General features: G+C 37.3%; 1 protein-coding gene across 1 annotated transcript; it reads right to left on the bottom strand.

Annotated features, from left to right (window-relative positions):
• Positions 1 to 653: 653 nt before the first annotated feature.
• Positions 654 to 25,630, bottom strand: LOC106670864. Its single transcript, XM_014401519.2, has 9 exons — positions 25,427 to 25,630; positions 11,348 to 11,453; positions 10,545 to 10,678; positions 9,699 to 9,811; positions 9,321 to 9,436; positions 7,663 to 7,741; positions 5,915 to 6,054; positions 5,518 to 5,631; positions 654 to 1,228 (listed from the first exon to the last, which is right to left on the bottom strand). Exons 1-9 carry the CDS (start codon positions 25,481 to 25,483, stop codon positions 855 to 857), a joined length of 1,233 nt encoding a protein of 410 aa, XP_014257005.1. The 5' UTR covers positions 25,484 to 25,630; the 3' UTR covers positions 654 to 854.
• Positions 25,631 to 26,304: the final 674 nt, after the last annotated feature.

Below are 26,304 nucleotides of genomic sequence, written 5' to 3'. Positions count from 1 at the left end.
TGTACCCTCCAGCTGAGGTATACACATAAAAAAGAGGAAGGAGAGTTCATAATTTACGATAAATTATAAATATAAAGAAAATGCGCCTTAACACGGCGATAAATGAAATGACCACGGAGATGGTCATGATATATTGAATAATACATTGAATACCATTATTATATATTATAGGATAGGCAATTGTAAATTTAATATGGAAGACGACACGCGTGATGAGGATGAAAACTCTTTGTTAAAAAATAAAATTTAATACAAACAGAAATTTAAAAAGTATATTAATAAATTTATACCTTTCAACGCCCAAAAATAAGCCTCAAAACCATAAACGTTGTATGTAGCAAATACGAGAGACATCAACTATTGCGCCGTTCTTCCATTGTTGCTAAGAGCAGAATTCGTAGAAGTTCACTACTTTCGTGGTCCGCTTGACCAATTAATACATGACAATTAATTAAGGTTTTTAGTTGAGATGAAAAAAAGCTAATGGCACGAGAGGGATAGAGGGGCTAGATACGCCGTTTCAGGAATTTGGTGGTTACCACACTTATCCTCGGTTGAGTGTCGCCATTTCAACCAAATCAGTGTTGGGTCTGAGGGATGGGGGAACAGAAGTCATAGATAAAATATGTGAGGGGAAGGACGAAAATGCAGCATCCTTAATAGTTCATTTATTGTTACGAATGGTAGTATATAAAATTAGTTAAAACAAATATTTATATTATTTACATGTCAGTGCGTTTGCAAGGCTGTATGTTAGATGTAACCTTGGTGGCGGTCCAGGGCTGGACGAATAGCCCGCGATACGCTTTGAGCGAGGATTAAAAGGTTACGATCCGGGCTCGCCCTTATGGCTTTCAGTGTTTCGGGTATCCGAGATGGTTGGGCGACCTGTGGTGCCTGCTCGATTCTACTATGGCGTAGTGGTCGCTGTTGGTCGACACGGACCTGGCCGAGTTGAGGGTGGAACCGCCGGAGACGTAGCCCCTTTTACCGTTGAGGGAGTACCTCGAGCCGTACTGGGTACCGTGCCAGCTCCTATAAGGGTCGTAGTCTTCAATCACGCTCGGCTCTTTTTCTACGACCTGCGTCCTCGAGCAGGAGCAAGTCATGGCGGAACAAAGGAAGACGTTGACGATGAGCATTAAGAGGAAGAGCAGGCCGAGGGCGATGGCGAGGTAGAGAAGCCAACTCGGGCCCCAGATCGATGCTTCGACCACTTCAGCAAGAGCTGCAAAAAAAATAAAAAAATAAAAAATAAATAAATAATGCTTTTAATTTTAAGTCCTATTCAATGCACGACATATTTTAAAAAATTTCCAGGCGTTATTTCAATCATGTTCGTCCCTTGATCGAGGTAGCTCCAGTTTTGACCCAGATCATGCAGCTCGTGGACGGATTTTCCCGCGTTTTATTCAAAACCAAACGCATTTCCTTTTAAATTCCGACCCGTCCGGAAAATAATACAAGCTTTTTCTTTCAACCACCCCTCTATATAATGAACTACAACCTAATGTTTTATATTTTTAAATCGTTGTCCAAATACATAAATCCTTTTATTTGGCGAGTATTGGGTAATCCAGAAAATAATGCAGGTTTTCATGTTTTATTTCAATTACCCCTCTGTATAATAATCAGTTTACGTTTGATGAATTATTCTTTTGTACGAATGTCGACACTTTTTAATCCTCCCCCAAACAAAAATGTTTGTTTACCTAAATAACATTTTGTTACTTGGGAATAATTCAGCTTTTACCGAGATGTCAACGCATGATTTTTGCGTAATTTCATTTTACGAATTTAAACTCAGTCGGAACGGTGCCCAGAAGCGTACTTGAAGAATGGGACGATGGCACTGTGAGTGGGACTTAAGCATGAAGACAAAGGAAGTCGTGGAAAGATTTGTTACCTAGATGATGATGTACTGTGAGCTTTGCAGACAATCTTTCTTGCAAATTGACCATCGCTGACAACCCAAGGCATTTGGGAAGGTGAGAAAGTTCCAAAGTTGGGTTCCTCACGCAATAAATATACAATAAAAGCGCTCGGCCTCCACAATAAAACGATTCAGAATTTCGTGAACGACGATGGTGATCCCGTTGCGTAAAGTATCTTCAAATCTCTTCAGCTTTGCGTAACAACTTTCTAAAATAAAAAATGAAACCAAACAAGAGGTGAGAGCACATACGTCCCATAACGCCCCAACCGACGCAATCTGCACCACGTTGTACAGTCTTGGATTAGAAAATAGAAAAGTTAGGCAAGAAGAAACCAAGAGAAAAGGAAACAAAACGATGTTTGGTAAGAGGTAGGCGATTCGGTGCGCTACGTCGACTGCAAGTCTCCTTTTTAATGTTTCAGCGCTAACGGGCATATCCCGCACAGTTGACGTATTTAAGACGTTTCAGAAGCAATGGAAAATGACGTGTGAATGAGTGTGAATCTGATAAATCGGTCGTCAGCTGGTCTCTTGGCTCTTGGGGGTCCCGATCCTGGTATCCGAGTACACGTTGCAATCTCCTGGTATCATTTGAATTCCCGGCAATCGTCCTTTTAGGCAAATCTAAAACTCCTGCGGCGTAATGCTGATTTCTTCGATCCTCAACGAGTACATTGGGTTCCCGATTACTCATCGTCAACAAGACAAGAGGATCTTTAACGTCCGCACCTAGCCTATGCGGCCTTATCGGACGTTTTGATTCTCAAGATGAGAGCTGACGCACCTCTGCATACGACGGAAAAGTGTTACCGCCGCAGCATTAGTGTAGTGGTGTCCCGGCCCCTAAGGGTCGGTAGCCACGCTCTCCGCTTGTCCACTCCGAATGGTCGGGCCCGCATTGTGCGTCGGGTCATACGCCGCACGCGAGGGGCTAACGAGCCGAAATACATCAGCCCGTCCCCCCCTCGCGTACTCCCTAGATAGAGAAGACAACTCTATCTCTCTGAGAGTAGAGGCTCCTCTAGCGTAGAAACCTTCGGGAACGCCCCGACAGCGGTTTCGGATTAAAGTGGGATTGCTACCCACCCCCTAGATGAGCACTGTCTACGGTAAAAGGTCTCTTATCGAGCTCAGCCTACACCTGCTGCACGTAATCGAGGGACGCCATAGGTCTAGCCTAGGTGGTCCGATCCTTCGCTTCCCCAAGGGTACCACGCCGGTCATACGCACAACAATGCAAAGCATACTCGAGTCAAAGACCGCCGATATCACTACCCTTTTCCAATCGCTTACTTACGCATTCGAGGGACTGTAGCATGATCATGACGTCCTCAACGCTTACATGCTGTCGTCCGGTCGCAACGTCTCCCGTGAGGAACGGGGGGTAATACATTGGCCATACGCACGCTTCACGAAAGGTCCCAGATAGAAGACAGCTTCTGTCTAAGTTCCCGCCAGGGGCGACACCACAAGCCACCACGAGTCCATCCCAATGTGACTCTGGGCTGGTTTTTGAAACGTTGAGTCACCCCGTGGTACAGATGGCCATACAACCCTCCCCCATCTTTGTAGACAGGATCTGGTGCACTGGCCCTCGTGTGACTCTGCTAAGGCACCCGCCGACCCTGAGGCCGACATAAGACGGCTTGTGCTTTAGAGCACGCCCTCTGGGCTGCACCATTATTTTGTGCCCGGATACCCCCCTTGTAACCAAGGGTTAGGAGGGGTCACAGGATAGAATGAAGGAATTCGGGTTGAGAAACAGGGGCGTGGAAGAGAACACGAGGTGAGCCGTTTCGGGGTCTCGAGTCTCAACCACATTATACCACCCGTTGTCGCCGTGGTTCCACATAGAGTGGGCCATGACTCCCAGGGTGGGTCCTCAACGAGTACAGTGGCACGGGCCATTAGTCGATTATGGGCGTTATCTGTAAATATGCTGCAATTTTCCAGTCTGAAATCATAGCGATTGAACACTGCGCCAGGGAAATTAAAAGGCCAGGAATACGTTCCCGGAAGATAGCCATCTTATCTGACAATCAGGCAGCACTAAAGGCGCTAGTCTCATGGAGGTGAAGGCAGAGAGTTGAACTGCACGGAGGCCCTGACGGAAGTCACCGTCACTACTAGCCTAACCCTGGGCACTCGGGTCATAGAGACAACAAAAAGGTTGACGGACAAAGAGGGAGCCAACACGGACTATCTAGGTCCTGAAACCTACTGTGGCTTAGCACGTTGCCACAAAAGCGGATACTTCTTAAAATGGATCCTCAATGAGTCCAAAACGTGGTTGAACACTACCACAGGTATGAGGCACGCAAAGAGATTCATATAAGCACCATCCACAACACTTACAAAAGAATGGAAGGCAACCGCAACCGAACCAGGATTCTGGTTGGACTTCTGACAGGGCATGCCACTTAAGAAAGAACATCCACCGGACAGGAGTACAGACAAAATAAACACTGAGTAGATACTGTCAGGGCAAGGAGACCGCAGAACACATTCCATACTTCTGTGAAGGTATATATAACCTATATATAATATTATATATAACATAAATGATCGAAAATCATACAATAGGCGGACATTAAACAATGAGAAACAGAGGTTAAAATTGTCTTGGTCCCATGAAGCCACAATTAAACGATAAATACAGCATGGGACGACAAAAACCATCGGAAAAGTCCGAAATAGTTTGACGTACCTCGATTGGAGGCGAGGTTGAATCGTTGAAGATAGATGAACAAACATTAATGTTGGTTTTGTCCAAAAAATGTATAACTGGAGAAAAACTACAGCCCGGAACCCCACTGTCTTTGTGCAAAGATTAAAAGATAATCCTGCATTCGTGCAGAGCGAGACGAAGGTCAGTCATCTTTTTGTCCTGTTTCGAAGGGTATTGTTTTTATTTGATGTAACAAAAAAAAAAAAAAAATCCACGCCTTAAGGTGGTTTTATTTATAATTTTTATTCTTTCGGAAGAGAGTAGTAACTTGGCGAAGATGCGACTTTCCATTTTCTTCCCTATTTCTGTTTGCACTTCCCATCCCACGTCCCAGTTGGAAGGGACGGGGAATATCAAGGGCGACTTTCATTGCCAGGTCGATTGGTAATCAGAGCGTGGGTACAACAAAAAAGAAAAAAAAGGAGCTGAGTAGAAAGATAACGAGCGGAATACACAAATTAACGGATCATCGGACGCAGAAGGAGGGCGATCAACACGGACGTTTAAGCCTGGCTGTGATTTACGAAAATGGGAAAGAAAACAAAGCGAAACCCCACGGGTGAAATCTGACAGCGGAGAACGTGCGCAGGTCCCGGAGCCCTTGAAAAACAACGGATTATATAACACGGCGGATTGTTTTCCAGACCGCAAGGTCCGATTATAGTTTTATTTTGTTTTATTTTTTATTTTTCAATTCTGTCTCGCTCTGCTGGACATGACATTCGAACCTGAAAGTCTTTTTAATATTGAAATTTTGTTTTTAAAACCACCCTTGCGCCCGATTAAAGGGCGGGTTCACCAAATTGGCAGTCGTGATGTAATGCCAAAGGGCAGTGACGTCAGTCGGACCCACCTGCGGCGTCGCCGGGTTGCAGGACGAAGACACTGGTCGACGCGACGACCGCTCCGTCGTATGTGCCAGGCCTCGTTGTCGCCACGTCATCGCAGTTCAATTCCGGACAGCCTCCTGGAAAAGGAAAAAATCATTAAAGACAAAAGAAAAAGTAGGCGCGCCCACTTTATTCCAACTTAGAGGCCTTGGCGTTGGAATTCAATCCTGGGCGTAAAAGAAACAAAAGAAAATGAAAGTATATTTAAAATAAACCTAAAGGGTAAAATTGGTTAACAGACGGTCAACTTTTAGTACACCTTTATAGTCAGATGTTTTTCTACTTTTTTCTAATTTTATTTCAAGAAATATAGGAAATTTTATATTTTTAAGAAATATACCTCAGATATACCTAACTCACCTTTACAGACGCCCACGTCGCACTGGAAATGGATCTGGTTCCCATCTGGAAACTGGAACATGGAGCGGAGCTCGGCGTCGGCGTGCCCGTCCGCCTCGTTGTAGCTGAAAGGCGTGATCACCTGCTTGTTCACCGGGCACCTGGGGAGGATGGACGTTTAAATGAGTAAATTACTAGAGAGGGAAAAGAAGAAAGAAGAAAAACATAAGACAGAAGAAGGAAAAAAATACGAGTCTATTATAAACTCATAAGGCGTGAGACGTTTTCACTTTTCCTCGGGTTCGTCGCCCTAGTAATCTACCAAGAGAGTGAGAACAACGGAAAGAAAAGAAATATCTATACATAACCAAAAGAAAATGCTTAAAAACTCTGTTTAGCAGGTTGATGATATCAGCCCACAAAAAATAAACTTTCTTTGTTCAATTGATTTTATTACCGACCGGTTTCAACCCACTGGGTCTCTAGTTCCTACCATCAACATTTGTCAGTTTTAAACAATTTCATAAAAAAAACAGTAAATCTGTTGGTACGGCCTCCTCGTCTCGCTTTTCCGAGACGCTGGGAAAGAAGGCACAGTACACGATAATGTGAAAAGACATCTTCGGCGAGTTTTGCCCATTGTCTAATCAACGTTTTTCTCGGGCAGATGCGCTCCAGGGCAAATCCGATTAGAGATTTTATGAAATTAAGAAAAGGATTTGCGAAATATACTTCCTTATCTAATTTTTTTTTACCGCAGTCTTGCCAGCCGATTAACCATCAAGCGCGCGGTTGCGTCAGGACAACGTGAAGTAAGAAAGTCTGAACGCAGATGTTCTCTTCGACAGATGAAGATAATAAAACGTTATGGGAGAACTTTCAAACAATGATTTTTACCATTTCTCGATAAAAGAATATTCTACGCTATATTAAATCGGGAATTTCAATTAGAGGTAAACACACTAAATCCTTAATTATTCAGAAATCGTGAGATGCGGTCTGGTGTGATGTAGGTTTCAGAAAAACATTTTCTTTATCGTACCAACGTTTCGATCTTTATTGAGATCATCTTCTTTTGATTATTTGATTAATATATAAAAATATACACAAATCAAGTTATATTACAAATTTTTTTTAAATACACAATACAATTATTACAATTTTTTTGCCTGTCAGTGTATAATCCATATTTTTTTATCCAATTAACCAAGGAATACTGAAATACGTCACGAAACAAATGACGTCACAGAATTGCCTACTGATACCTCAAAGGGGAGGCGTTGTAGCGGGCAAATTTTTGAAAATTTAAATATGGACCACCTCAATTTACTAATGATGTCAGGACGGAAATGAAGTCCTCTGTTGGATCTTTCCGCCCATCTTGACCTGGCTATGGAATCAGGTCAAAAAATACATTTTCGACAAAATATTTCTTCCAACAAAACGAAAAAGCCAACAAGAGACCAAACTTGTCTATCGTACAAATGAATTACGTAATAATCCGTAAGAATATTCAAACAAAATGTACGTTGAAGATGTCATAATCATTTTTAGTCAAAAATAGTCCGTTTTTTTGTGTGTGTATGACTGTTTTTGTTTTTCTCATTATGCCATGCAACAATGTACGGCCGAAGGGATTTTGTTATGCTAATCACTCGATGAGGTAACCCATCCTTGTCCGCCTTCCGGTACGTGGCCTGCATTAAAATTCCCGACACGGTTCGTCGAAGAAGCGTAAAAAAACAAGAATATGATCATGGAAGGCTTACCCCCTGTCGTCGATGAGGGTGACGCTGTTGTTCTTCCTGTTGAAGGCGAAGCAGGACTTGACTCGAACTCCGTACGTCCCTGAAACAAAGAAGTGTATTTATTAGCGAGTCCAGTCTGTTCGGGTGGACTCTAAAAAAGAAAGGCCAATTTTCAACAACTGATAGATTGGTCAAATCTGCGCTATTCCTCTACAAAACAGCTCCATTTTTTAAAATAGATAAAGGGTTTAGAGATGATAAAAATAATACCATCTGACCGTGTTGAACCGGCACAGGTTCACTTACTTGGAGGGTTTGCCTCCTCTCGAGGGTTTTTGAGTTGTTCGGCATTGCGCCATCTTCAGTGAGGAACCCGCGAAAACCCAGTAAGTGACCCTGTCCCGGTTCAACACGAGTTCACCGACTCGCAGACCAATCATAATCTGACCGTCCATTATTTCCTGAATAATAATTCAAGAAGCCACGGAAAGGAAGCGCTAACACCTTTTTGTAGGCTAATGAGATTCAAAAGCGATTTGCATAGGCAGAAACTTCGTTTGTTTGCGAGTCGCTCTTCTTGTTTCTCCGACAGAAAAAAATTTCCCAACTTTCTGGAGTTGAAATTTTTCATTTTAACCGAGCACAAAAAGTTTCGTTTCAGCTCCGAGCAAAACATTCCCTTTCCTTCGCTACCGAATGTCTATTTTTTAAAGCGATGGAACGGGAAAATATCTATCACAGCTTCTTTCAAAAATCCTTAACTGTTAAGCCTATCACGGTTCACCACTTCCCCGAATCTGACGTCACCAAAATGGTTAATATGGCGTTGAGAAAAGTATTGAAGTGATTTTCTTGGCAATGTTCCTTTAAAGGAAAATGGAAAACGTAAGAACGACACGAGAATTTTTAAAATTTTTAAATATTAAAAATAGCATGGTTTCGAGACCGAGACGGGGTAGACCACGGACGGCCAGTATCCGATCTGCAAAACCATCACATATGACTCATCAACTAGCACTATTGCTAACAAGACTTTGGGGCAGTAATATATTGTTCAAATTTCAAAACTCCCCAAATGTAACGTCACATTTGCCAAAATCTACTGCCAAACTCTCTAAATATGACGTCATCAAATTGGTGAATTCCAACAATAGGAAATATTAAATTCGTTTCAAAACAATTTTCAAAGACTATTTAAGAACTGAAATAGTTAAGTGTGGAAGAAAGAGACTTGGCGGACCTCAGATGGCCGATTTACGTCCAACTTGAGTTTTTCTCCATTTGTGTGTGTGTGCTAAACCACGTCAACATGTCCTTTTATGGATACACAATGGACATTTTTTTTTATCAATTCCAATGATTTAAATTCCGGTTCACCAACCTACCTCAAGATGTCACATTTTCCCATTAAAGGGGGGGGAGTTCGAAAGGTTTGGTTGTCCTCAGTTACCCAGCAAAAAAGCAAGGTCTGGCATTTCCAGTACATTATATACAGGGTGGATCAAATTAAGCTTTAAACAATTTACAAAACTAGAAAGAAACAGATGTGCGCGTTTTGAAACCCACAGCGATTAGAAATGCCTCAACTGCTCTCAGTGGTTTTGCGAAAGATGTTCGGGGTCAAGCATCCTGCGTGATGACACGCGCAATATATATATAAAACCATCGCTTCGACTCACCATCAGGCCTGGAAATCTCGGCTCGCATAACGTAAGGATGGCTGTAGAAGACCTCTTGCAGTCTCCGTTTCTTCTCCTTGTCCAGCATCTTCAGGGACACGAGAGACGTCTCGTTCCTGGAAAAAATAATTAACCCTATGATAGGTACAGTGATTATCAGTTAACCAATCTTCGAAATGATGACGTCACAGTTTCCAGGGAATTTATGAATCAAAAGTCGCGGAATTTTTCTTTTTTTTTTTCAACCCGTTTTTAGACCTGGACGTGGAGCGATCCGGTCTATTTGGCCGTTGAGTTGAGTCAGACTGGTTATGCTCATGACTCACGGTCGTGCCATTCGCATAGAATCCCTTCGGGGAAAAGACAAAAAGACCTCACCTTGCGTTTTTGAAGCCCGCCTTCCCGCACGTGATCACGTAGAATTTGTCGTCTGCGAGCTCAAGAGTCTTGTGTATCCTAACGGCTATAGGGAGGGAACGCTCCTCGGTTTTCTGAAAAAAAGAGAAAAATCTATCAAGAATTGTAGAGATTAGGTGAAATCAGTATAAACCTTGGCCCTTCACAGTACAGGCATGATTGAACATACTTTCGTCTCTTTAGCGCCATGATCATGCATAAAGATACGTTAATGAATCACAGACATAATCATGAATTTAAATCGAGCGGGTGTTTCTGCGGTAAACCTATAAAAATTCTCGCACGATCATAGAATCCAAGATAGGAAGACAGTTTTCCATCAAGTATGTTGTAATCATAATCATGAGATTTCAAACGGCCGAATCTTTCGCAACATAGGCGATGCGGTTATTGCGGTCCGCTTCACCTTGTTGGTTTCCCCCTTCCAATTTTTTTTCACAATGTCACTGTCGTCATAATTATATTTTCGTGATTAAAAATATAACAATAAAATAAACGAAGCGTGGGATTCATGCATCCTCTCGGTTCAACAATTCACCTATTAACCAATTAACCAGGTAGTGACGTTATAGGCCGGGATGAGACACCGTGGGCGTTGAACCCAGAGGTCTCTTTTTCGTCATCTCCTCGACTACCGGGGAAATTCGAGCCGGGGATTCGGGCCTGAAAAGGCCGGCGTTGTGTGACCGTTGGTTACTTTCACCCCGAGACCGTTAAGCCCCCTCTTACACTACCGGGCCCAACTTCCTAGTTCGCACTCTCACTTGTTCGGCCCCCGTTTTCCTGTTGTATAATTTTGACTCTTACGTTTGAGACTAGAACGCCGCAGTAGTCAGAGGACTGCGTCGAGGCGAACAGGTTGACGACGAGGCTGACAGACGAAGTGCCGTTGCCGTAAGTCAGGCACGATGGTGTCCTGTAGTCCTTTGCGTGTACCGCGCCTAAAACATAAAAAAAAACAATTAAAAAACACTGGACCATAAGGTCTCACAATTGAATCACAACAGTATCACAATTAACGAAGTGAAAGGAAACGGTACAAAGAGGACTTTATGATATTGCCTTTGGAACCCGTGGGTTAAGACTAAAATATCCATTCAGAAGTTTATCCAAATGGTTATGGGGTCTTCCCTTTGTCCTAGGACTCAGGGTTCATTTTACATTCGTACCTAGGCTTACCGGATGCCCAGGGTTGCAACTGCTACCCCGGGAGTCTGGTGGCTTCCAGTGTTTCCACTTTCAGCCACCCCTAGAGATAAGGGAAGCTCTACCTCCGGATTCGGTTGGCCTGGGACGCAAGTTTATCTTCAAACCACGACCACCACGAGTCCAACCTCAATTGGGGGCTACTTAAACGTTAATAGGTTAAGGGGTTTGGTATTGAGACATTAAAGGAAAACAGTAGTAAAGGAGTTATAGATTTTTGAAATCTTTTGAGGACCGATCGATGAGGTATCGACGGCTCTCCAGAAGGTCTAAGCGCATGCATTATATTCAAAAAGTAGACGGATTTCCTCGGGTGTGTACCGCGGCAGGCCGCACCCCTGAGTCATTTCCTATCGTCATCACAAGGCCATTCCCATTAGAGAACTTTCAAAACGACAACTTACCGATGAAAGAAGAATTCGTCTGTATCTTGATCGTCATGTAGCCGGCCTTGCATGTGGCCGTGACGACCGGCGTGAACTCCTGGTCGACGAGAGCATGGCACAGGACCTGTAAGGCAAAGGACCATGTTAAAAAAAATTCAAAAGAAAACCGATACTCTATTTTCGAGTCAATTTTCACTCATTTCCCGTTTGAAAACTACCCTAGCGGCTAAACTAATGGGCTTTGACCCGGTTACGACGTGATGCCGCGCCGGGCGTGAAAACAGTTTTCCATTCCGCAACATCGCGTGACAATGTTCACAAAAAATGCCGAGGAGAGTATAATCCTGGTTTTTGAGGTATGGATTATGTTGTTCCGCGAGGGGATTATGCAACGCGAACATATAAGGAGGACGGTGTGGGATTGTGAAAAAGTGGGCTCCTTCCTTTTTCCATCCGAGCCGGTTTTGGGTAAATGTCACGCTCCAATTTCGGACCAAGGATGTCGAGTAAGGAGCGTACCATATCCTATTTGTGATCTTGTGTCTCGTCCCGTTTTACTTCTCTTCCTAGATTTTCCGGGGAAATCACGCGTCTTTAGGCCACAAGAGGTACAAGGTGGCCCATTTCGCAACGGGGTTGCTCAACTCTATTCAAAAGAATGCCGTCTGTGCAGGCGTTGGCGAACGATACAAGACGATAAACCCGCCCACCGAATATATGTAACTTAAAAGGGCCAGAAATTACAAAAACAGGCTGAGGGGAAAAAACCCTCCCAAACAGACTGTCTGGCGTCCTCCCACACGCCTCCGAGTCGAACAACCATAAAACAACCTGCCAAAAACGACCGATTAAAACGAAAAGTATATTTCAAAAATTTAAGAAAATTATCTGACAATGGAGGAACCCAAGGAGTGGGGTTCGAGACTGTAATATTCTCCGATACTTTTTCTGTTTTTCAATAAATTCAGGTTATAATTGAAATCCGAGAGAAATGGTAAAAATATACATTTTTATAGAGAACCAGCGTCCTACCCCCACTCTTCCGCTTCTAATCTTTCTTTTCATATTATTTCGGTATATTTTTCTTTTAATTGTTATAGAGCGATAACAGACCTATAAGAGAGGGTTAAAGTAATTGTTGTTTAGGGATAAAATCCCAACGGAAACCGTCGTATTTGAACGAGAGGTTTTATATCATTTCTACTCCTTACTTTTAACATTATAATTTTCTATTGATTAACCATTGATAACAAACCTATGAGAGAACGTTAAAGAATTGAAATATAACAAAAAACCCTGAGAGACAATCCTACAAATGTCAGTTCTTATCTAGCCTTCTACTCTTTCACATTAAACATTTATTTTTTAAATTATTTTTCTGTTTTTCTAGTGATTATCAAATAGCGATAACAGGCCGATTAAGATTAAAATAATTTAAATATAATCACAAAATTTATGCGAAAATGCAACAGATGTGTTTTTTCGTGAAAACCCATTCTACCCCCCCACTCTTCCACTTTTAAGCCTTAAAAAAAGAAGATAGGAAGTTTGTAAAGAGAAGTTACATTCAAAGATATTTTATAGAATATCTTTTACTTATTGATTATAACAGTGATGAGAGAAATGGAAACAGCCAAAAAGCCCTTGGTAAATTGCTAAAAACGACATTTTTTATCACAACTGCCCCCGTACCACCTCTCTTTCACGTTTACCCTCGCTTTTTCGTATTATTTTTGTACATTTTTCTATCAATTATAAAACAACAATATCTGACCGTCAAAATAATGGTAAATTAATGAAAATATAACATTAAAATTTAACATAAAAACGTTAAAAGTACTAATTCTTTCGAGAACCTTTATTCTACCCCCACTCTTTCATTTCTATTCATCTTTTTGATATTACGTTTGTGTGTACTTCTACTGGGTATTTTACCACTAATCTATAAAAATCAAATTCCAATTCTCTTATATTAGAAAAGCCAATGAAAAATGCCAAAAATATCAATTTTTATCAGAACTGCCGCCTACCCCCTCTCTTTCACTTTTACCCTTGCTTTTTCGTATTACTTTTGCGTATTTTTCTATTAATTAATAACAATCATATCTCACCGTCAAAATAATGTTAACCGAATTGAAATATAACCATAAAATCTTGAAACCCCATTGTACCCCCACTTTTTCACCCCCACTCTTTTTCATATTATTTTTGCATATTTGTCTATTGATTGCTAAACATTGATAACAAACCTATGTAACATCGTAAAAGGATTGAAATAAAAGCAAAAACTTAAGGGAAATGCTTAAAAAAAGAAATAAAGAAAAAAGGGGAGGAAGTTTGTAAAGAAAAGTTACATTCAAAGATATTTTACAGAAGATCCTTTATTCCTATCTCTTCGTTTTTTTTCCCCCAAATTATTGTTGTGTATTTTTCTTGATGACAGCAGCCTATAAGAGAACATGGAAATATAGCCAAAAGCCTGTGGTAAAATGCTAAAAAGTTCGTTTATATTGAGAAGCTGCCAATTACCCCCACTCTTTCAGTTTAACCCTCTCTTTTTCAAATTACTTTTGTATATTTTTCTACTGATTAACAAACAGCGATCACCCGCCCATTACAGAGCGTTAAAATAATTTAAGCATAATCAAAAAAAAAAAAAAAATCAACAAATGTCAGTTTTTGCGTGAAACCGCCTTCTACCCCCCCCTATCAACTTTTAATCCTTCTTTTTCATATTATTTTTGTATATTTGTCTATTGATTATTAAGCATTGATAAAAAAACCTATGAAACAACGTAAAACGATTGAAATAAAACCAAAAACCTAAGGGAAAAAGCAAAAAATGTTTGGTTCTTGTCGAAAAATCGTTCGCCTTGGATAAACTTGTCCATTCTTGTTGTCATTTAATGTTTTACGATTGTTTAAACGTTGGAATTAATAACAAATCGTACTTTTTCCTGTATTCAACGTTAGGTCCGGTTTTTTTTTATATCCGGCCAGGAAACACGGGTAAGGTCGACCATTCAAACTTGATGACCTCTTCCAACGCCAAGCTACCTTTAACTCTGTTATACACATAGTGTCGTTTTTTGATGGCTCGTCTGAATTCCTCTTGCACCAATAAAAAAAAATTCAAAAGAGCCCAGTTCAATTTCAAAATTTTACATACGATCCTAAACATCCTGAATTTTGAAAGACTTTAAATGCCACAACTATCAATAAACAAGTCGTACATTTCAATGCAATACTGAATATGACCGAGTAGGTGTTATTTTAAAATTTATTTACTTACAGGAATTAAGATTTGCTCTCATAATGCAGTTGGACAAATAATGACAGAATGTTAAAAATAAAGGCAGTTAATATTTACTTTAGTGGAGAAGCAAATTATTGTAATTAACAACGAAACAAACGAAATTCCTTTTTTTCATACTGTTTGCTATAATTCTGTCGTTATTTGATCAATTTAAAATCCGATTGCACAATTAATTTCAGCGTAACAAATACATTGTTAACGTTGTGCATTAATTGCTCACTTTTTTAAACATTTTATTTAAAAAAAAGTATCTTTTTCTGAGCCAATGGATTTTATAATAGTAATATTTTGCTTATTATCAGTTTGTTCATTTTTTTGGTGCCCAATGAAAAGAATGTTTTTCCCTTCCAGGAACAGCCTAAACCTGTGGATTTTTTTAAAGGATTGACTTCGAATTTTCCATTTTTTTAAAATGTTTCTTAAGAAGAAAGAACGACTTACATAAAATGCGTTTTAGACTTTGTATTTAAAAAAATCTTTTAATGAACCAATGGTTTTTTTTCTAATAATAACATTTGTACTTATTGTTAGTTTGTTCATTTTTTTGGTTACCTATGAAAAGAAAGTTTACCCCTAGGAACAGTCTAAACCAGTGTATTTTCTTGAAGGATTGACTTTCAATTTTCCACTTTTTAAAAAGGTTTCTTGAGAAGACAGAACGACTTACAAACTGCTGTTTAGACGTTTTATAAAAATAAATAAAAGAACGACTTCCACAAAATGCGTTTTTCTAACGTTGTCCATCAATTGTTCTCTTTTTTTTTTAGACTTTTTATTAAAAAAAAAAAAAAAAAATGTTTTTCTGAACCAATGGATTTTATAATAGTAATATTGTGCTTATTGCTAATTTGTTCATTTTTTGGTTCCTTATGAAAAGAAAATTTTTCCCTTCCAGGAACAGTCTAAACCAGTGGATTTTCTTAAAGGATTGTCTTTGAATTTTCTATTTTTTTAATGGTTTCATAAGAAGAAAGAACGACTTTCAGCAACTGCGTTTTTAACGTTGTCCAACAATTGTTCTCTTTTTTAGACTTTTTATTTAAAAAAGCAACTTTTTCTGAACTAATGGGTTTTATCATAGTAATATTGCGCTTATTGTTAGTTTGTTCATTTTTTGGTTCCCTATGAAAAGAAAGTTTTTCCCTTCCAGGAACAGTCTAAACCAGTGGATTTTCTTAAAGGATTGACTTTCAATTTTCCATTTTTTAAAAAAGGTTTGTTTAGAAAAAAGAACGACTTACAGAAACTGCGTTTATTTAAAAAATCTTTTAATGGACCATTGGTTTTTTTTTTCTAATCCCTAAATTATACTTAATGCTAGTTTGTTAATTTTTTTTGGTTCCCTAGGAAAAGAAATTTATCTAACCAGTGGATTTTTTAAAGGATGGACTTCGTATTTTCCATTTTTTAAAAAGGTTTCTTAAGAAGAAAGAACTACTTCCAGAAACTGTGTTTTTTAACGTTGTCCATCAATTGTTCTCTTTTTTTTAGACTTTTTATTTTAAAAAATATATATTTTTCTGAACCAATGGATTTTATAATAGTAATATTGTGCTACTATGTTAGTTAGTTAACAAAAAATAATGTTAGTTAGTTCATTTTTTGATTCCTTATGAAAAGAAAGTTTTCCCCTCCAGGAACAGTCTAAACCAATGGATTTTCTTAAAGGAATGACTTTGAATTTTCTATTTTTTTTAATGGTTTCATAAGAAGAAAGAACGACTTTCAAGAACTGCGTTTTTTTAACGTTGTCCAACAAGTGTTCTCTTTTTTTAGACTTTTTATTAAAAAAAAATCTTTTTCTGAACCAATGGACTTTATAATAGTAATATTGTGCTTATTGTTAGTTTATTCATTTTTTGGTTTCCTATGAAAAGAAAGGTTTTTTCCCCCTAGGAACAATCTAAACCAATGGATTTTCTTGAAGGATTCTTTCAATTTTCTATTTTTTTGGTTCCCTATGAAAAAAAATTTATCTAACAACTGGATTTTCTTAAAGGATTGATTTCATAATTTCCATTTTTTAAAGGTTTCTAGATAAAATTATTATAAGAAAATTAGAAAAGACGATTAGAAAAAAAGAACAACTTCCAGAAACTACATTTTTTAAAATTGCCCATCAATTGTTCACTTTTTTAGACTTTTTATTTAAAAAAAAAAATCTTTTTCTGAACCAAGGGATTTTGCATACTTATTACTAGTTTGTTCATTTTTTTTTGGTTCCCTACAGACTAAACCAATGGATTTTCTTAAAGGATTGGCTCTGAATCTTCCTTTTTTTTAAAAAAGGTTCCTTAAGAAAATAGAACAATATCCAGAAAGTGCATTTTAAACTTTTTATTTAAAAAAAGCATCTTTTAATGAACCAACGGATATTCAATATTGTTCATTTTTTAGGCTCCATGGGGAAAAGTATTTCCCCCCTTAGAAACAGACCAAACCAATGGATTTTCTTGTAACTTTGACCTTTGTTTGATGTCTTTTTTTTAGGTTTGTTATGAAAAATACAACTTCATTTTCCAACAACAGAATTAACTAACAGGTAGAGATCAGCTAAATTTGAAACTAGACTAAAAAATTCTAAATATTATTTTGTCTATCGTCATTGGTTCAAGAGAAATTCGTCCGGGCCATCTAAAAAGGACACCGTGCATATATATATTTTTTTAATCAATAATTTTTCGTTTCGTTCTTCTGTGTACTTGCACGTCGGGACGAGTAGGTCGGCCATTCGGGGGGACAACAACCTTGCTCAAAGGCCTATTGAATCCCCGCCGCCGATGGGACTCCTCCTGGAGCCGGTTTGTCCATTATGACAGGGGGGCATTCCAGGAACGCGGGGCCGTTCCAGTCCGTACCAGAAACATCATTAAAGACCGCTTCGAAACATAAAGGTGGAATCGCTGGATGATTTCCTGGAGGGAAGTTCGCTCATAGGTTGCACAAGAGGCTCTTGTGGCTTTTTATTCATTTTCGTGGAACGTTTATGATAGTTAAGACTGTTGTTGGAAAATAATGTTGTATGTTTCGTAACAAGCCTAAAAAAAGTGATCAAAGAAAGATCAAAGTTACCAGAAAATCCATTGGTTTAGGCTGTTTCTAGGGGGGAAACTCGTTTTCCCATGGAGCCTAAAAAATGAACAATATTGAATATCCGTTGGTTCATTAAAAGATTTTTTTTTTTTTTTTTTTTTTTTTTTTAAATAAAAACTTTAAAATGCACTTTCTGGATGTTGTTCTATTTTCTTAAGGAACCTTTTTTGAAAAAAAAAAGGAAGATTCAGAGTCAATCCTTTAAGAAAATCCATTGGTTTAGTCTGTAGGGAACCAAAAAAAAAAATGAACAAACTAAAAATAAGTATGCAAAATCCCTTGGTTCAGAAAAAGATTTTTTTAAAAATAAAAAGTCTAAAAAAGTGAACAATTGATGGGCAACTTTAAAAAATGTAGTTTCTGGAAGTTGTTCTTTTTTTCTTAAGAAACCTTTAAAAAATGGAAATTATGAAATCAATCCTTTAAGAAAATCCAGTTGTTAGATAAATTTCTAAAAAATGAACAATATTGAAAATCTATTGGTTGATGCTTTTTTTTTTAAATAAAAAGTCTAAAGCGCACTTTTTGGAAGTCGTTCTTTCTTCTAAAGAAACCATTAAAAAAATAGAAAATTCAGTCAATCCTTTAACAAAATCCACTGGTTTAGACAGTTCCTGGAAGGGAAAAACTTTTTTTTCATAGGGAACCAAAAAATGAACAAACTAACAATAAGCGCAATATTACTATGATAAAATCCATTGGTTCTGAAAAAGTTGCTTTTTTAAATAAAAAGTCTAAAAATGTGAACGATTGATGGACAACGTTACAAAAACGAAGTTTCTGGTAGTCGTTCTTTCTTCTTAAGAAACCATTAAAAAAATAGAAAATTCAATGTCAATCCTTTAAGAAAATCCACTGGTTTAGACAGTTGCTGGAAGGGAAAAACTTTCTTTTCATAAGGAACCAAAAAATGAACAAACTAATAATAACCCCAATATTACTAATACAAAATCCATTGGTTCAGAAAAAGATTTATTCTTTTAATAAAAAATCTAAAAAGTGCACAATTGATGGACAACGTTAAAAAAACGCAGTTTTGACAGTCGTTCTTTCTTCTGAAGAAACGTTTAAAAAATGGAAAATTGAACGTAAATGCTTTCTTAAACGTAAAACCTTTCTTTTCATAGGAAACCAAAAAATGAATAAATTAACAATAAGCACAATATTACTATTATAAAGTCCATTGGTTCAGAAAAAGATTTTTTTAAAATAAAAAGTCTAAAAAAAGAGAACACTTGTTGGACAACGTTAAAAAAAACGCAGTTCTTGAAAGTCGTTTTTTCTTCTTATGAAGCCATTAAAAAAAAAAGAAAATTGAAAGTCAATCCTTTAAAAAAATACACTGGTTTAGACAGTTCTTGGCAGGGAAAAACTTTCTTTTCATAAGGAACCAAAAAATGAACAAACTAACAACAAGCACAATATTACTATTGAAAAATCCATTAATTCAGAAATAGATGCTTTATAAAAAAAATCTAAAAAAAAGGAACAGTTGATGGACAAGTTTAAAAAAACGCAGTTTCTGACAATTGTTCTTTCTTCTTAAGAAACAAAAGGAAAATTCAGTCAATCCTTTAAGAAAATCCATTGGTTTAGACTGCTGCCGGGGGGGGGGGACGTTTTTTTCATAAGGAACTAAAAAATGATTTTGAAAAAGTGGCACATTGAGAATGGTCCATCGCGAAGCAAAGACAAGACAAAGGCTATAATTCTGAAAACTTCTAATTCAAAAAATAATTTAGTAACCGACTATCAACAATAAAAAACTTAGTTGTGCTTATAGAGTTACATCTTTCTGGGGATGAACATTGTCAATTTGTTGCATCTAAACTTAGCAAGTAATTATTGTTACTGAGAAGTCTCAAATGCCAAAAGTACCTCATAGAATGTTAATCAATGTTTAATTTTTCTTGTTGCCGATCGTATATTGTTTGTACTGGTCTGAGGTCACTCTAGTCATGCTAAACTAATCTTTAAAAAACAAAAAACGCAAAGCTATCAGAATTTCAGGTAATGTTGCAAAGAAACTAAATTAAATATTTCGACTTTTGCCCAAAAAAAGTAACAAAAAAATTAAAATTTACTTAATTTGTACTATCTTTTAAGAATGTAATGAAAAAGCTTGTATTTTGTTTTCTTAACAAAATAAAACTTTTCTATCTATAATTGTATCTTGGCATCTTGCCAAAAAAAAAAGTAGAAAACGAGAGAAAGAGAAAAAAAGAAAGAAAGAGAGAGAAGGGAGAGGGAGAGAGAGAGAGAGAGCGACAGACATTGAGAGAAAAAGAGAGAGAGATAATCTTAAAAAGCCTAAAAAAACGTCAACAAAAAGGGAAATATTATTAGAAATTCTTTTAGTACAGCCTGTTTCTAGAAAGTCAGCTTTAAAAAAATCATAGCGNAGAGAAAAGAGAGAGAGAGAGAGAGAGAGAGAAAGAGGAGAGAGAAGATAGAAGAGAGGAGAGAGAGTGAAAGACAGACAGCTTAAAAAAAAATTATAGGAATTTTCTTATTACTGTTTCTGGCAATAGAAGGGCTTTTTTCCGATAGAAATCTCAAAAGTCAAAAAATAAAGTAGAGAAAGAGAGAAAGAGAAGAGAAGAGAAGAGAAGAGAAAAGAGAGAGAGAGAGAGAGAGTGAGTGAGAGAGAGAGAGAGAGAGAGAGAGAGAGAGAGAGAGAGAGTCAGATTTAAAAAAATCATAGCGATTTTCGTATGACTGTTTCTGGCAATGGGAGAACTTTTTCCATAGAAATCTCAAAAAGTCAACAAATGAATGAGAGAAGGAAAGGAATAGAGAGAGGAGAGAGAGTGAAAGACAGACAGCTTAAAAAATTATAGGAATTTTCTTATTACTGCTTCTGGCAATAGAAGGGCTTTTTTCAAACAGAAATCCCAAAAAAGTCAACAAATAAAGAGTTAACATTATCAGAAAATACACCGCTTCGGTCTGTTTCTGAAAAAAAAAATTTTTTTCCTAGGCAGGCTGCTAAAAAAATCGACACTTGCACTAAGAAAAAATCTCATCTATCCGTTTTCATCCCAGTTTCTTATACAATCCATGGATTTTGACAATCTTGACCTTAATCCTTCGGGCTCATGGTTTTTCTTCTCACGGACTTCCTTCAATGTCAAGCGTTATGGGACTTTTCCTTTCTTCCCCCCTCCCACAGTATACAATTTTTACAATTTCCTGGAAAAGCGCATTGTCCAAGTTAATGCGCTTGAGACATTGACCTACAATTGTCGACTTTTATGTTTATTACGATAAAAAAAGTCTTCGTCCAGGAAGAGTCTGAAGTCTGAACCAATGGGTTTCGTGTTGTCGACCTTCATTAGAATTTCCGTTAAAAAAAATTTTTTTCCCTAGAAACAGGCTGTACTAAAAGAATTTCTAATAATATTGCCCTTTTTGTTGAAGTTTTTTTAGGCTTTTAAGATCATCTCTCTCTCTCTTTTTCCCTCAATGTCTGTCGCTCTCTCTCTCTCTCTCTTTACTCTCTCTGTCTGTCGCTCTCACTATCTCTCTTTCTTTCTCTCTCACTGTCTGACGCTATCTCTCTCTTTTTTTCTTTCTCTCTCTCTCCCTCTCTCTCGCTTTCTTACTCTCTCTGTCTGTCGCTCTCACTCTCTCCCTTTCTTCCTCTTTCACTGTCTGTCGCTCTCTCTCTCCCTCTCTTTGTCATTTTTTGTTCTGTCACTGTTCATCCTTGAATGTAACACTTAACCTCGTGTTCTTCCTTTTCCGTCAAAAGAGTATATCCAAGGGTTTAATTACCCATCGGGAAAGTCCTTACGTCCTTCTCATCAAGACAACAGTCTTTCAGACTGGAATTGCGGCAGGGGGGACCGCGACGTCTCGCTTTGTTAATCCCTCGATGATCATCGATCACGCGGCGTCTTTTGCGAGTTCGTTCAACCCAAGGGTTCGAATATTCGTTTTCTTCTGTCCTAACGGTCCTTACAAAGTGCTCCCGGGTTCAACCAAGTAATCTTTCAATCAATCCAATCCTAACCTCGGGAATTGGGTTATTCAAGAGCACATTTTTTCCCCCAATGTAAGACGTTTAAAAAAAAAGTTGTGCAACAAAGCAAGACAGGCTTGATTTGACCCAACCGGATTTACTGGTGCGGAACCGTCGTACGCCGTGCCGAACATACTTTAATTACACAATAAAACACTTTAAATGTGTATTTAAAAGATAAACTTTATTGGACAAAAAAATAATGGAAAGAGTCAAGACCAAGCTGAACTGTTTTTAAAATTCTATATGAAAAGACATTTACAATAAGAGAACATTTTACTTTCTTTGACGGATAATGATATACAACAGGAGAAAAAATCTTATAGAAAGAAAAAACAAACTTTATTTGACAAATAAGAAGGCTAAAAACATCACGCCTTCTTCATATAGTTTTTTGTTGTATTGTTCTATTGATTATTAAACAGAGACAATGGACCCTATGATAAAGCGGTAAAAGATTTGAAATATGACCAAAAGCCCAAAGGGAAAACGAAAAAAAAATGAAGGGAAGTTTGTAAAGAGAAGTTACATTAAAAGATTTTACTTCTATCTCTTCTTTTTTTAATATTGTTGTTTTTCTACTGTTTAACGAACGGCGATAACCCGCCCATTTATGAGCGTTAAAAGAATTTAGGCATAACCAAAAAAATTTAAGCGAAAATGCAACAAATGTCAGTTTTTTCGTGAAACCCCATTCTACCCCCCACTCTTCCACTTTTAATCCTTAAAAAAAGAAGACGGGAAGTTTGTAAAATAGAAGTTACATTCAAAGATATTTTATAGAATATCTTTTACTTATTGATTATAACAGTGATGAGAAAAATAGAAATATAACCAAAAAGCCCTTGGTAAAAACGTAAATTTTTATCACAATTGCCTCCGTACCCCTCTCTTTCACGTTTACCCTCGCTTTTTCGTACTAGTTTTGTATATTTTTCTATCAATTACAAAACAACAATACCTGACCGTCAAAATAATGGTAAATCAATAAAAATATAACAATAAAATCTAACATAAAAACATTAAAAGTATCATTTTTTTCGAGAACCTTCATTCTACCCCCACTCTTTCATTTTTGTTTATCTTTTTGATATTACGTTTGTGTGTACTTCTACTGCGTATTTTACAACTAATCTATCAAAACAAGTTCCAATTCCTTTATATTAAAAATTAAACCAATGGAAAATGTCAAAAATATCAATTTTTATCCGAACTGCCTCCATACCCCCTCTCTTTCACGTTTACCCTCTCTTTTTCGTATTATTTTTGTATATTTTTCTATCAAATATAAAACAACAATATCTGACCGTCAAAATAATGGTAAATCAATAAAAATATAACAATAACATCTAACATAAAAACGTTAAAAGTACCAATTCTTTTTCGAGAACCTTCATTCTACCCCCACTCTTTCATTTATATTAATCTTTTTGATATTATATTTGTGTGTATTTCTACTGGGTATCACACAACTAATCTATAAAAAGAAGTTCCAATTCCTTTATATTACGAATTAAAATAACGGAAAAAGCTAAAATGTCAATTTTTGTTGAGAACTGTTGCCTACTACCTAAATTTTTTATTAAAAATGTAATGAGTAAAAATTTAGTTTTAAGAAGAATAGGACAATACAGTGCTAATAACTGTAAACACAAAGGAATTAAGAATATATTTAGTACTTAAAATTAAATGTAATTCAGGGTTGGGATTTTGAGTCCGGTTTTCTTAACATTTCAGCTGTAAGACATTTTATATTCTTTATTTATTTAAGTCGAGAGGTAATGTACCTGGTACTATTGTTTCTAACTTGTCAGTATTTATCAGTATACATGTATATGGACGGTAAATAAATAATTTTGACTTTTCACTGAAAACTTTTTATACGTAATCTATACTTCTAAACTGTCTTTTCATGTCGAATTGTCTGTTTAGCCAACCCCCCGATAAAATTTGTCTTCCTTCTGTAAAGTGTCATTTGGTTTCAACCTTGTTTATGTGTATAACGTCATTTTTTATCTCTGTAAACGTTTTGTTTACCCTAAACGTAAGATTAATTAATTTTACTGAAGATTCTTTTCACCTGTCAAGAATTTTTATACGTAATTTATACATCTAAACTGTGTTTTCATGTCGAATTGTCTGTTTAGCCAACCCCCGGATAGAATTTGTGTTCCTTCTGTAAAATGTCATTTGGTTACAACCTTGTTTATGTGAATAAAGTCATTTTTTCCCTCTGTAAACGTTTTGTTTACCCTAAACGTAAGATTAATTAATTTTACTGAAGATTCTTTTCACCTGTCAAGAATTTTTATACGTAATTTATACATCTAAACTGTCTTTTCATGTCGAATTGTCAGTTTAGCCAACCCCCGGATAGAATTTGTCTTCCTTCCGTAAAGTGTCATTTGGTTTCAACCTTGTTTATGTGAATAAAGTCATTTTTTCCCTCTGTAAACGTTTTGTTTACCCGAAACGTAAAATTAATTAATTTTACTGAAGATTCTTTTCACCTGTCAAGACTTTTTATACGTAATTTACACATCTAAACTGTCTTTTCATGTCGAATTGTCTGTTTAGCCTGCTTCGGTATACAATTTGTGTTCCTTTTGTAAAGTGTCATTCGGTTTCAACCTTGTCTTTCCCAATGAAGCCTTGTTTTTCCTGTTTTTTAACGATTTGTCTACCCGAAACGTGGGATTAATTAAATCAACTGAAGATTCTTTTCACCTGTCAAGACTTTTTATACGTAATTTACACATCTAAACTGTCTTTTCATGTCGAATTGTCAGTTTAGCCAACCCCCGGATAGAATTTGTGTTCCTTCTGTAAAGTGTCATTTGGTTTCAACCTTGTTTATGTGAATAAAGCCATTTTTTTCCATCTGAACACGTTATGTTTACCCGAAACGTAAGATTAATTAATTTAACTGAAGATTCTTTTCACCTGTCAAGACTTTTTATACATAATTTACACATCTAAACTGTCTTTTCATGTCGAATTGTCTGTTTAGCCAACCCCCGGATAGAATTTGTCTTCCTTCTGTAAAGTGTCATTTGGTTACAACCTTGTCTTTCCCAATGAAGCCTTGTTTTTCCTGTTTTTAACGATTTGTGTACCCGAAACGTTGGATTAATTAATTTAACTGAAGATTCTTTTCACCTGTCAAGACTTTTTATACGTAATTTACACTTCCAAACTGTCTTTTCATGTCGAATTGTCTGTTTAGCCTGCTTCGGTATACAATTTGTGTTCCTTCTGTAAAATGTCATTTGGTTACAACCTTGCCTTCGCTAATGAAGCCTTGTTTTTCCTGTTTTTAACGATTTGTTTACTCGAAACGTACAATTAAACAATCTAGTTGAACTTTTCACCTGACAAGGCTTTTTCCACGTGTAAACTGTCTTTTCATTTCGAATAGTCTATTTAGCCCCCAGTTGTTTGTAAAGTTTTTTTTTTATCGTGTAGTTAAAAGTTAAGCTCGCGAAGTACCAAACTTGTATGAGCATTGCTGTACAGAACCTGTCAATGTAAAAAAAAATCATTCTTTCGTCTACATCAATTCGCCGTATCTCCAATCCAATGTTAAATCCTAGTATTTTTAACCTCATGTTTAACTTTGCTATAAACTTAGACTTAAAAGAGTGGGACATATGGAGGTACTTACCAAGCTGCCCAGGAGGGCCAAGGCCTTCAGCAGAACTCGACACTCGCTCGTATCCATTTCCAAAAAGACACTACACAGACGTTGACATCACGTCTGACACTTGTGGGCCCGTTCTGTCGGGTTGTTTTTCTTTTCGGGGTTTAAGATTTATTTGACACGAAAGTCCTCGACGGACGTCTGAACTTCACTGAATGACTGAAACTGGAAGTCCCAGGTGGAAAAGAGGGGACCGAAGGTCTTGACGGAACGCGTGGGGGGAGGACGAAGGTGGCCGAAGGTCCTCGATAGCACCACCAACAGGCCTAGGTGGTAAACGGATCGCGACTACTAATCGCAAAAAAACAATACAACCAAAAAAGACAAAAGGTAGGAAATAAAGAAAAAAATATTAAAATCCGTTTACAATCGAATTTAAAAAAATATAAATAAATAGTTAACAGGAGAAAATACACACGGTGGAAAGGCCACCATTGAAAATAATATTAAATATGTTATAAACTGTATTAAAAAAATAAAACCCATCCAAACGTTTTAACGGGAAAGCATTTTATCAAAAAAAGACTAAATTTAGTACTCAGAGTTAAACAAGGTCAAAGAGGCAGTGGCGGCTAGCAGTACCAAGCATGTGTCAGTCGTAGAAAAATGACCGTTACGCTCCCTTCACGTGGCCCAGCAGTCGCGATTTCTTCATCATATTCTAATGATTCAGCAGTGAAAATCATCTATGATTAGATGAATCGTAATGTTTGACAGCAACGCGAGCAGTGTGGCCGTTTTATCGGGGGGACTGGTCGGATGTAGATATTTTTGGTTAGAAAATCGATTTCTGCTCGTGGAAGCATTGCGGGTTGTTTTCTCTCCATTAGGAAAAAAAAAAA

Source organism: Cimex lectularius, unplaced genomic scaffold (genome assembly GCF_000648675.2).
Source record: "Cimex lectularius strain Harlan isolate CLEC.00 unplaced genomic scaffold, Clec_2.1 scaffold248, whole genome shotgun sequence".
NCBI lineage: Eukaryota > Metazoa > Arthropoda > Insecta > Hemiptera > Cimicidae > Cimex > Cimex lectularius.
Note: the sequence above shows the minus strand (reverse complement) of the source record. Positions and strands in the feature narration are given on the sequence as shown.